This window comes from Vigna unguiculata, chromosome 3 (assembly GCF_004118075.2).
Source record: "Vigna unguiculata cultivar IT97K-499-35 chromosome 3, ASM411807v1, whole genome shotgun sequence".
NCBI classification, from domain to species: Eukaryota; Viridiplantae; Streptophyta; class Magnoliopsida; order Fabales; family Fabaceae; genus Vigna; species Vigna unguiculata.
Genome location: NC_040281.1, coordinates 13726874 through 13740175, shown reverse-complemented (window position 1 = coordinate 13740175; position 13302 = coordinate 13726874). Strand labels below are relative to the sequence as shown.

Here is a 13302-nt window from a genome sequence, read left to right as displayed (position 1 = left end):
GACGGAATTCGATGCATCGGAAGAACTTACCATAAAAGTTGGAGAATAAATATTTTTTTCTATAACTCCTCTTATAATATTTTTTTTCATATTTTAATTGTGATAAATATTTAAATAAATAAATTCATTTTTTTATTATTTATTTATATACCTAAAGAAAGTTTGAGAATAAAAATTATTATTTAAAAAAAAGTTTAAGAATAAAAATAATTTATCAAAATATAAAATACAATTGAGAGATGTAATTATTTATAAAAAAAATAATAATCAAGTGACAATTAAGAAAACTGTTATGAAAAATATATGGTATCATTTTTCTTTTATATTTATAAAATAATAAATATACAATAAAAGTTTCATGAGATGATAAATACTATTTATTAAACTAATATTTTACTATAAGAAAAAAACATAAACTTAATTCTATCTTCAATATTAGAAAAATATATATGAAAAATAAGAATAGAAAGCATGGGTTTGGGTTTAACTTTTTATTTTTCTTCATAAACAAAAGAAACAAAATTTCTTTTTATTTTTAATAATATATATATATATATATATATATATATATATATATATATATATATATATATATATATATATATATATATATATATATATATATATATGTGTGTGTGTGAATGAGAAATAAGAATAGAAAGCACGAATTTATTTTTCTATTTTTTTCATAAACAAAAAATGTACATGATTTCTTAACCAAATATAAATATTCTGTGAACAAGTTCACATATCTAAGAAAAATAATATGATTTAAATTATTTAAATTTCGAATTATTTACTAATAAAAATATAAACAATATTATATATATATATATATATATATTATGAATTCCTAAAGATCGTTAAAACATTGAAGAGAAAGTTAAATGTGTTCGAAATATCTGGTAATTGTTTGATGGTTTAATAATATCGGCATGACGTGATTAAAAATAATTATTATCAACGTAGAAGATTAAAAAAGCTTCCTATGTTTTTTTTAATAGTATACTTAATAAGAATCTACAACTTTTACCGTTCAAAGGTAATTTTCTTTAAAATAAATTTAATAAAAAAATCATTAAATAATAATCAAATTTAGAGAAAATAAATAAACAATTATATTGATTAATTTACAAAACATTTTTATAAATTAAAAACTAATAATCTCTAAAATAATTTTTATTATTAATAAGAAAATTATAGTTAATTTGTAAATTAAAAATTAAATTGATGTTACTAAAACTTTAACTATTGATTCTAAATTAATTTTTAATTTAAAAATAAAGACGAATTTAAAAGAATAATAATAGTAAATCGATTGAGTAGCTATATCTGAAAACAAATTAAATGATGATACTTCTTTCCTTGTTATTTTCTAAGTACTGCATAACAATCTTTTTCTGCATGTTGAAAGCTTTTAGAAAACTGATTTAGGTCCTACATTTTATAAGCTTCTGCTACAGAACAGAAGCTTTGTCAATAGAACTGCATTATCTGCTAAAAAGTTCAAAACAAACGACAAGGATACATATCAACCAATTCTAATACTAGTTTCCCGAACCCTCCAGCTGTAGTGAGCAAAGGCTAATAGCTCCAAGTGTCAGCACTAAAATCAGACACATCACTCTCAAACCATTCATATTAATTAAGCTCTGTGCATGCATCTATCCATGCATCAAACAATCAGGAACGTACTACTATGATTGAGTCTCTTCAAACACGTCACAAACCCCAACTCGGTGGACATGATTCCGAAATTAAAGGCCTTCTGCTGGATCAGCTACTGTGAGAATTAGTTACCCCCTTCATTATTTTTTAAATTTATTATTTACTATAACTATTATTAAATTCTTAAAAATGGTAAAGGAAGAGAATTTGATCGGGTAAACTATTTGAGTTATAATAAAATATTAAATTAAATTTAAGTAGTTAAAAACTAAAGGTAATTAGATATATCACCCCATCCCACTGAATAAAAGTGAAGCTTAGCCAGTTTTTTTTCCATGACAGAGCAATGGCTTCGCCTCTGAATGAGAGAAGAGAACCAGAATGGAAGCAAGCATGGATAGGGAACACTTTGCTCTCTGTTCCTCCTCTGCCACTGCTAGCCATAGTTGGCATAGTGGTGTTCTTGCTGTGGATATCAACACAGTTGAACAACAACTACTTAGTCATGCAGATAGCCACCACCAACTTCAACTTCTTCCTCTTGTTTTTACCTCTTGTGTTGACCCTCGTTGCCCAAGGAACACGCCTCCTGCCTCCTGCACCAAGTGTGATGAGGCCTTCGCATGATGGAGATGTGGAGTCAGAGTCATCATCATCATCAATGCCATGGGGATGGGTTATCTCTGTTCTCATGCTGTTGCTTTTGATATCCTACCGACTTCACCCTATCTTGGTTGTTGGAATAGTGTTTTTCTATGTGTATTTCTTGTCAGCATAAGGCGGTTTTTCTGGCTACTTTATAGGGTGGGGTTTTAGTATGCATGCACATGTTTGCCAACCCATGTTGTTTCATTACATCTTCTGTTTGTCTCCTTTTTATGTGTGTATGCCGGATATGTTTTTTAATCCTCTTAGATTACATAAATAATGAAATGGATTGTATATTATTCAATATTTGTAGTCCTTTATCACGTCTTCCCCAAGAAAAAAATGGTTATCTAAACTAGTTTTATAACAGCTGAACTAGTATATGTCACCTCTCATCAGAGGCTAGCTTCAAGAAAGCTTCTTCTGTTTGAAACAGGAAGAAAACAATTTTGGGGACTCATGAGATGTGAAAATGAACTTTCTTTACTCTTTCATCTTCCTTTTGCTGGAGACGACGATAATAACGAAGAAGAGAGACATGATAAGGAATTTACAAATTAATTACTCTATTTTAAAATGAAATTTTTATTATCCGGGACCTTATTCATCCAGGCTTTCAGTCCCTCATACCTCCAGAGCTGAAGCTCAAATGAACAAAGGAAAACGTAGGTAGACAAATGGGTGAGAATCGGAAAACAGGACCCAAACTCAGAAAAGAGTATAGTGCAGAACAAATACTAAACTGGATAAAAGTAATCATATATATCAACACTTAGACATCAACAAACGGAAAATTGAAGCTTAAGGATCATAATCCAAATTCCAAACTTGAGCACTTCATAAAATCGGGAGGATTAAAATATTTAACTTGCTTTTAAAGAATTATGATTTATAAACATAAATTTCTAATCTGAGAGCAGATAAGATTTTCATTACATCGTCATAGAGAATTTCTTAACTGCAGAAAATCCATTTTTCATTCTTTGCAGTGAACTTCTTAAGGTTGAAAATCCATTCATTTCCTCTTGGGACCGGATTTGAAAGAACACTTTTCTCCAGGAAATACTTCAGTGAAGACATGTTATCTATCATTCATTATTTTATAAGTCAACAACCATAGATACCGAAGAAAGAAAACACCTAACGAAGTTACTTGTCAACGCATTTTGTACATTTTAAGAGACACGAACAATAATAGGTGTCAGGCATACTTCATATTTACCTGAAATAAATACATATACAGAAAAGTTGCTTAATTTCCGATTTAACGAGTGCAACTTTTTTGACAGAAGTCAACTGTGCTACAGAATGTGATCAGCTAAACACTAAACAAAGAGAACACGTACAGATACAAACCCAAATGCAGCCTCCTTCGATCTCCATCCAAGGTTTAATGTGACTTAATGCGAATGTCTAGTTTCAGTTGTAGAGGGCCAAAAACCCCAGAAGGAATCAAAAGGAACGCATTTGAAGGTGGATCAACATATTGACCTTGAATGATCTTGGTAAAAGATTGCAGTATTAGAGTGCTTCCTCGAAACCTAGCCAAAACTTCATACTGAAACTCTCCCATGGACTTGGGGCCGATGCAGCTAATGCGGACTTTATGTCCCAGCTGCTCATGGTTATTGTGAACAATAAACAGATTACCATCATTTTTCTCTTGCAGAACAATTGTTTTCTGGTCAGCACTGAAGATGACTGTGAAAAATTTATCATATGTAAACAGTGTTCCAGAGTCTACATGTCTGTGGCTGACGTGGAGGAATAACTCCTTGGATGAGGCAACAAAATCACAACCAGCATGAGGGCATAAACATGGCAGATAGATGCATTCCTTCTCATGGTCGTTTTTCTTGCTGTAACAAAATGTTTCTGTGCAGCCATAATTTGCATTCGGACACGACATTTTAATAGAGTCCAACACCTTCTCAATCGCCCGACAACGGTTATACCCAATTGGCATCAAACACATGGGACACTTGTTCTTGAGTCTGACACAGCAATTAGAGCAAGCAATGTGTCCATTCTCACACTGAATTTTCATTTAATCACAAAGAAATTATCAAATTGGCTTTTTCATCACACACAAAAACAGACAGCAAACAAAAGGAACAAAATGGAGCTAGGAAAAACTTGGCTGAAAGAAAATAACATAGCCAAGTCAAGATTATTGCTATAAATTTCCTGGGACTTCTTCTTCTGCTACATTACCCTAATCCATCTTTTAGTCCCTCAGTTTCTCATTTCCGTTTAGTACTGAACAACATCTCTACTCACGAGTAACCAACCTAATCACTACCCAAATGTTGGACCTTCAATTCAAGATCAACAAATTTCAATATTTCAAGAAAATTATCTACAACCCTAAAACGCTGAGAGTCCCAACTAAATATCTCAGCCTCTGCAACAACAACTCTTCCACACCACCTAACTCCATCAAGAATCAGTTTCCCAAACAGACGTACGAAAAAAATTACCCACATACAATCACCAGAAGAAAAAACAAAAGAAAAATGTAAAATTGACAGAGCAAAAGCAAAGATCAGAGAAAAGAAAAAGAGGGGCGTGGAGGAAAATTAACCTGGAAGACAGGAGCACTCAAGGGTTCGTAGCAAATGCAGCAATCGAGGACATCAGGGTCTGAAACGAAGATTGGAATGGACCGAACTCTGGTGGCATTGCTTGCAGAACCATTTGGGGTAGCACGATTGGGTGGAGCAGGAGGATGATCTTCACGCTCTTGAAGTTCAATTGAACGGTCAACAATTTCAAAGCTCCGTCGCGTGTTTCGTTCTTCTTCTTCGTCCTCCTCTTCTCTTCGTCGCTTCTGGTTGCGGTTGCTGGGTCCTTCTCCATCATCATACCCACCAACTGAAATTTTCACCATTTCTTTCTCTCTCTCTCTTTGATGCTGCTTCTGCAAATTCTTGAACATCTTTCTTATACGGAAATTGTTGTCGTTTGAGCACGGATTCCCTGAGGTAGCGAACTTCAGGCACTTGTGCACGAACCAATTGAATCTATGCGATGAAGATCAAACGGTTCGTGTTTTATTCAACATTTATGGATTTAATATATAATCTATGTGAACTTAATGAAACGTAGGAACTACCGAGTAGGGAATCATTTTCCTCACCATTATTGTACAAAATAATTGTACTTATTCATTGAAATTATTAAAACATGCATTTTTTTTTCCTTTAGAAAAAAGCCTATACGATGAAGCTTCTGTAATTATTCCAAAAATAATGTAAAGATATCCTTGAAAAAAAAATATAACTCGATAAATTCTCTTTAAATAAATTAAGCATGTCCTTAAAAATTCAGAAAAAAAAAAGTGAAACAAGGGTTACATTTATTGAATTATTTTAAAGTGAATTTAAAACAATTTTTAAAATAGCAAAATTTTAAGTTTTGACTAATACTAAAAAGGTCTGAATATATTTTTAACCTAATTAAAATAAGTGTGCTTTTAACTTCGACTATTGTTAAAAAAAAAATGGTTCTAAAATTAAAAATTATTGTGTTTACTTATAATATTATAAACGCTTATTAATTATTAGCCTTTAAACCATTTATTAAGAGTTGTAATATATATGGGTATCAATTTAATCTATGGTATAAGAACCAGACGAGATGGTACGGGTCATTATTACATTCTCTCTTTTACAGTAAAAATTCAGACTCATACTCATTTTTATGTTTTTAAAAAAATAAGTATACCCTTATTTGTATTTTTTTTATTTATTTTAATATTAATTATTTAACTTTTATAAAATATATAAAAAAAACATAATATTGTTAAAAACTCAATAACAAAATAACATAATTAATATCAAATATTTATAAAAAATTAATAATTACATAAATTTTATATTAGAATACCAATAACAATTTTATAACAACCAAAATATCATTAATTTTGAAAACATGAAAAGTTGATCAAGTTAATTTTTTTTAAAATTATAAAAAGAAAATAAATATTTAAGTTTAAAAATAGTTTAAATGTCTCTCTATTTCCTTTCTCTAAATTATAATGAAATTATTTTGTATACGTTAATAAAGATTATGATACATTGCTTAAATGAAATCAAACATAAAAAAATATTAAACTAATAATAATTTGAATTTATATATATATATCTTTTGTCTTTTGAATTTCATGACAATGACATTATTTACTATATGATATTAAATGAAATAATTTTGTATAATTATGGTGATAAATTTACATTTATGAGAATGAATTAGAAAATGAAAATATTTATATAAAAATCATTAAATCAATATTCTACAAGATAAAAAAACAAAGAAAAAAAGTGATCAATTTCGTGCCCTACAAATGATGATACATTATGGAGCAAAATTGTACAAAGGAAAACAATAATATAATCAAGAGCATCACAAGATAGAAATGACCTTAGAAATATGACAAAAACTTTTCAAGTAACAAACTAGTCAAACTATTGAGAAATGTAGAAAATTTTGTTAGTGAAACAAAACGTTCTTTAAATGAACGAAAAGTAAGGATTAAAGAAAATAAATAAGATTTTTTTTTATATGCTAGTAAATGCAAGGTTTACATGATTAAACACTTGATATTGAGAAAGTAAAAGATTCTAATATGACAAAAATAAACAATAAATAAAAATACAAAAATAAGTAGAAATAAACGGATATGAGACCTAAAAACTTTTTAATTCATTGAAATTCATAATACAGCATTTAAACATAATTATACAATTAAAAGAATGTATAGTTAAAGAGAGAGAAAAATAATATGAAATTGAATATTAAGAGAATGGAGATGAAGACGGAGATGGGTATTGGGATAAGTATGACAATGGGGCGTATAGGTGTCAATTTGGCCCATCCCACAAGGCTTGGCCCTGGCCCATGTGGACTAGGGCCAAAAAAGCCCATATTGAAAAAAAGTCCCTATTAAAGAAGCCCACAGGGCCAAAAACCCTACAAAAGCCCTGTGAGCCAGGGTCAACCCATGGGTTTTCATCTTCCACATGGAAAATATATTATTTTTTAAAATATATTACTATCTATGGGACAAGCCCAACGAACGAAACAAGCACGACGACCCGAATAGGACGAACGATCCGGACCTGCCCGACGACCTCGACAAGAACGACGACTCGAACGGGCCCGATGATACAGACAGGCCCAACGACCCGGACGGTCCCGACGACCAGGACGAGTCCGACAACACGGACGAGCCCAACGACATGGACGAGCCCGATGACCCGGACGAGCCTGACGACCAGGTCGTCGAGCTCGTCCTAGTCGTGGGGCTCGTCTGAGTCGTCGGGCTCATCCGTGTGGTCGGGCCCGTCTTGGTCATCGGGCCTGTCCGAGTCGTCAAGCTCATCCGGGTCGTCAGGTTCGTTCGTGTCATCGGGCCCATCCTGGTCGTTAGGCTCGTCCTTGTCATTGGGCTCGTCCTGATCATCGGGCCCGTCCGAGTCAACGAGCCTGTCCTGGTCGCTTGACTTGATCTTTGACTCTGACTTAATGTAGTATTATTTGGGAGGGCTAACCCACCTTAGCCCTAACCCTAACCCACTAAAGAGGGGGCTTTAGGGGTTGGGGCTTTGTTTTGGTCCCCTCATTTGGGGGACCCCTAAAATGGGGCTTTATGAAGAGTGGGTCAGGGTTGGCCCATGGGTTAGGGGCTAAATTGACACCTCTAATGGGGCGAATATGTATGTACCCATATTCGTCCCAATATCCAAGTAAAAAATCGGGTCTTACCCATATCCATACATATAACCAATCAATGTAGAGATTCCATGTCAAAACGAAAACGGATTCAAAGAATACCCACGAAGACAAGTCTACTTGTCATCCCTATAAGCCCCCTTTTTTAATGGCTAAGTAAATGAGCAACCTAAAAATGCCTCATCCAAAGCCCCCTCTTAAATTGGGTTAAGGCCAAGGCTAAATTATGTTTGATCCCATCATAATACTTTAAATAATTCTTAAATATAAGACCTTTAGCCTAAGCTAAAAGTCGAGCAAAGTCAACCTAGGCTAAAGACTCAACCGAGTTGGTAAGGATCAAAAGTTAATAAAGTTTACCATGGCCAAAGTTCGAATTGAGTTAACACCCAAGGGTCAATATGTGTAGACTAAAATCGAAGGTCAAGTTGTGTCGACCCGCGTAGATGGTCGATCTAAATTGGCCCTAGATAAAGGTCATGATGAGTCAACTCAGCTAAAGATCGTAACGAGTTATCCAAGATTAAAGGTTGAAACGAGCGAGCCCGAGCCCAAGGTTGAGTTGAGTCGGCTTAGGTTGAAAGTATACTCAAGTCGGCATGAGCCGATGGTCAAGCCGAGTTGGTTTGGGTCGAATGTCGAGTTGAATCCGTCTAAAACAAAGGCCGAGCTAAGTAAGCCCAGGTCAAAGACCATGTCTACTAATCCAAAGCAAAGGTTGGGATAAGTTGATCCAAGCCAAACATCGTGATGAGTTAGCTTGGATCGAAGAACAAACTGAGTCAAATTCTAACCAGGCCAAATGTCGAGATGGTCGGAACTAGCCAAAGATCATGAGTTGACCCAAGCCAAAGGTCGAATTGACTCGGCCCAAACGGAGGTCGAGCCAATTCGGTTCTGACCGAAGGTCAAAATGAATTGACTTGGACCGATGGTGGAGATTAGCTGGCTCGAGCCAAAGGTTGAGTCAAGTCGAGCCGTGCCAAAAGTAGCCAAGTGGACTTAGGTTGAAGGTCGAGCCATGTTGGCCCGAGTCAAAGGTAAGGTTGGGTCGACTTAGGCCGAAGGTCAAGATGAGTTGACCCGGGCCGATGGTTTAGTCGAGTCAACTCGGGTCGAAGATCGAGCTGAGTCAGCTCAAGTGAAATATCAAGTTGAATCATCCCTAACAGAGGTTTAGGTGAGACGACCTAAGCCAAAGGTCATGGTGTAAGACCCGAAAAAAATAAATAAATAAATATTTATTTAATAAATGTGATGGCGGAAATCTATAAGTTAATTAATGTGGAGAGAGAAGACAAGTAATAATGATAGCTCAAGTGGTTGTGAGTACTCGGTTGTGATGAGAGGATTTGAGTTTGAGTCCTAAGTATGCCATTAGTATTATAGTTTAATTAATTAATTATTTTGCATTTATGCATGAATGTGAGAAGTATATTGATAAGTGTGTAGGTACTCAAAATAACAAGAAACACGAATTGGCTTTTTGGTTGTACATTTGTTGGTCATTATGTGGATGTGGGTTCAAACCTTTGTTGGAAGGCTAGAGAAGGTCGTTGAGTAGAAGCCAGTGTGGTGTTTTCTTGGGAGCAAGAAAAGTCTTTAAAAGAGCACTCAGAGCAGGAAATCCAGATAAGGGGAGCTGAACCAGATTTCATCCTTTTATGTTGTGTTTATCTTCTCTACGTTGTAGCCCTATTATTGTTGTTGAATATCTAGTGATTTTCGTTTGGCTTTACTTGATGATTGTCTTATTTTGTGTCCATAACATGCTATTATTTGTTTGGCTTAAATAGTCATTTGGTCCTAGTTTTGGTCGATTTTTTTCACTTTGGTCCTACTTTTGAAATTGTTTTCAATTTGGTCCTACTTTTCGTTATATTTTTTCAATCAACTCTTTTCCGTTAGCTCCGTCTAAATCGTTAACGGATGTGAACAGTAACTACCACGTGTCATTTTGTGATTTTTTTAATTTTTTTTTGGTTTTTTTTAATTTTTTTTATTTTTTTAACTTTTTTTAAAATGTACACGTGTCAAGCTCATATTATGCCACGTGTCATTATTGATTTTTTTATTTTTATTTTTTTAATTTAATTTTTTTCATTAAAAAAAATCCACATGTCAAACTAATATCATGCCACGTGTCAGAATCATATTTTTATATTCAATTTGGTCCTAATATTCGTTATTTGTTTTCAATTTGGTCCTAGTGTTTTTTTTAGTTTAGTATTTTTTTTCCTCTCCAAAGACAAAATATAATTTGTATATAAATGTGGATTAATTGCAGTTATATGAATATTCTTATTAAACTACATATTTTTATTAAATATTTTTAATTTAAAATTAGAGTTGGTTTAAAATTAAATATTTTTAACCTCTTAAAATTTTAAATTAATGGTGTTATTGCTGTTTTTCGTTTTAATTTTAAACTAACACTAATTCTAAATTAAAAATATTTAACAAAAATATGCATTTTAATATATACAAATTAAATTTTGTCTCAATTTGGAGAGGAACAAAAATGTTAAATTTAAAAAAAAATTAGGACCAAATTGAAAACAATTAACGAATACTGGGACCAAATTGAGTATAAAAAACTTACTCTGACACGTGGCATGATATTAGCTTGACACGTGGATTTTTTTTAAAATTAAAAAAATTAAATTTAAAAAAAAATTAAAAAAAATTAAAAAATTTTAAAAAAAATAAAAATCACAAAAATGACAAGTGGCATGATATGGGCTTGACACGTGTACATTTTTTTTTAAAATTAAAAAAAAATTAAAAAATATTAAAAAAATATTTAAAAAAATCAAAAAAATCACAAAATGACACGTGGCGGTTACTGTTCACATCCGTTAACTATTTTAACGGTGTTAGCAAAAAGGACTTGATTGAAAAAATATAATAGAAAGTAGGACCAAACTGAAAACAATTTCAAAAGTAGGACCAAAGTGAAAAAAGTCAACCAAAACTAGGACCAAATGACTATTTAAGCCTATTTGTTTTGACTGGTCAGATCGTTGATTTGAGGTATGTAGTTTGCGAAATATGTCACACATTACTGCAGTATTTTTGGTTTTATGATGATAACTTTTCTTAAATATTTTGGTGTTGCAGGTACTTAAGTGTTGTCACTCACTCGTGTGGGATGAACACTGTTTTTTGTTGCATGTATGTCATGGTAAATGCATGAACACTTATGTGATTATGTAAACTATATGTGCATATGTATGGGATGGTATGATGTGATGTGAGTTTAAATGACTAAGTGTTGATGTTAATCTTAATTTGACATAAGAAATTGGTAAAAAAGGGATTTCTGTAGCTATTGATTGATGTAAGACTTATGCTTTGAATGAATAAATGAGTTATGTGCCTGCTGCCTTATTATTTCGTAATTTCATATGATCATGGTTTACTTTGGGGTTCAAATTGAATGTTGGCATCGATTTAAGATGTGAGTATATATGATTTATAAAAGAAAAGGAATGTGTGCTTAAACTTGGAAGATGCATATGTATTGTGATGTTGTAATTTGGAATATATGAATGTGATTTTGATTTCTGGATGTTGAGAATTGAATGGTTGGATGCTAGGAGCTGAATTAGAGTACCTAAAACCAGTAGTGTCACATTGGGGCGCTAGTACGAAATAGGGAGGTGCTATGTGTTGTGGCGCCCGATGGTGATGTGGAATCGTCAGGCGATCTACACTGCCATTTTGCCTGGCGACGCTTAAGTTGCACCAAGTGATAGTGCAAGTGGTAGGGTGCGTTTATGATGTGTTTTGCATGGCTTGTTGTGTTGGTTTTGGTCTAGGATATGCTTGATCGTATCACGAGCGGGTAGGTTCATGATTAGTGTTGGAACACGTGATTAATATAAGCGAGGAGGTTCATATTAATGATACTCTCGAATGAGGATACGAGCGGGGAGGTTCGTATGTTTCCTGCTCACACTTGAGGGCTGCTACGAGCGGAAAGGTTCGTAGCTGTTGGATCATGTGTGTTGGACTACAGGTGAGGAGATCTGTAGAGTTAGACTACGAGCGGGGAGGTTCGTAGAGGTTGGACCACGAGCGGACAGGTTCGTGGAAGCCTGATATATCCTAGGTCCATGGCCAGGTAATCGTATGGGTAAATTGATTAGTAGTTTCATTTGTATAATGAGATGATAATCTGAACTCCTTGGGTATCGATTGTTAAGATTAAGCAATTTAAATGAAATAAAGTAGTTGGGGTGAATCTCTATTTTTATTAATTGTATATTTATGTTGTTATGAGCTCATCCTTTCTATGTGTGTTTGGCAATGATGATGTGACTTATCACACGGGAGCAGATGATGTTCCAAGTGATGTTGATGAGGCATAGAGCCGGAGAGGGGCTAGCGTGGGAAAGCTTTTTATGGAAGTTTAATATCATTTTATTTTCAGATTTTGTTAAAATACTTCGTTGGTCCTCGTTTTTGTACCAAAATCTCAATTTGGTCCTCGTATTTTTATTAGTCTCAATTAGGTCCTCATTTTTGTAAATTAATATCATTTAGGTCCTTTCCGTTAGTAGAGAACTAACACCGTTAAGTAGGTGCCACGTGTCAGTTCCTCTTTTTTTGATTTTTTTTAATTTTTATTTTATTTTTTAATTTTTTTTAAAAAAATATTTATGCCACATGTCAAGTCTGTAGTGTGCAACATGTCAATCTAATATGGTGACATATGTCAAATTATTGTATGAATCTCAATTTGGTCCTCATATTTATTAATTTGATTTGATTTGAGTCCTAAATTTTTTTAAAAATTTTCAATTTCAGTCACTCCAAATTTAGACCAAATTTTACTTTTATATAATGTTATGATTATTTTTATTAAAATTGATATTTTAATTAAATATTTTAATAATATTAATTGTATTTAATATTAAAATTTTAAATATATTTATTTTAACTTGTTATAAAATTATTTTAAAATTTTACATTTGAATTTATAAAATTGTTATTTTTAAGCCAACTCTAAAATATTGTTTATATAGAGTATTATACAAATATTTCGAATATAAATTTATTAATCTATATATTTATAATTTTAAAATAAAATTTAAATAATGTTTAATGTAAAATATAAATTTAAATAAATTAAATATTGTTACAAATATGTAATAGAAATATCACTTGTAATAAAAGTATCATCATTACATTTATAAAAAAATTAAATTTGTTCTAAATTTGGAGCACATGAAATTAAAATTTAAAAAA

At 32.5% G+C, this 13302-nt stretch overlaps 2 protein-coding genes across 2 annotated transcripts; one reads left to right on the top strand and one right to left on the bottom strand.

Moving 5' to 3' along the window:
- Positions 1-1672: 1672 nt before the first annotated feature.
- LOC114177537 lies at positions 1673-2620 on the top strand. Its single transcript, XM_028062920.1, has 2 exons — positions 1673-1785; positions 2011-2620. Exons 1-2 carry the CDS (start codon positions 1700-1702, stop codon positions 2444-2446), a joined length of 522 nt encoding a protein of 173 aa, XP_027918721.1. The 5' UTR covers positions 1673-1699; the 3' UTR covers positions 2447-2620.
- An 817-nt stretch (positions 2621-3437) lies between these two features.
- On the bottom strand, positions 3438-5269 carry LOC114175666 (E3 ubiquitin-protein ligase SINA-like 10). Its single transcript, XM_028060444.1, has 2 exons — positions 4901-5269; positions 3438-4351 (listed from the first exon to the last, which is right to left on the bottom strand). Exons 1-2 carry the CDS (start codon positions 5252-5254, stop codon positions 3707-3709), a joined length of 999 nt encoding a protein of 332 aa, XP_027916245.1. The 5' UTR covers positions 5255-5269; the 3' UTR covers positions 3438-3706.
- Between the last annotated feature and the right edge of the window lie 8033 nt (positions 5270-13302).

Coding starts and splice junctions, on each gene's coding strand:
- LOC114177537 (XM_028062920.1), top strand. CDS start 1,700: ATGATTGAGTCTCTTCAAACACGTCACAAACCCCAACTCGGTGGACAT. Junction 1,786..2,010: donor CTTCTGCTGGATCAGCTACT/GTGAGAATTAGT, acceptor TTTCCATGACAG/AGCAATGGCTTCGCCTCTGA.
- LOC114175666 (XM_028060444.1), bottom strand. CDS start 5,254: ATGTTCAAGAATTTGCAGAAGCAGCATCAAAGAGAGAGAGAGAAAGAA. Junction 4,352..4,900: donor TGAGTGCTCCTGTCTTCCAG/GTTAATTTTCCT, acceptor ATGAAAATTCAG/TGTGAGAATGGACACATTGC.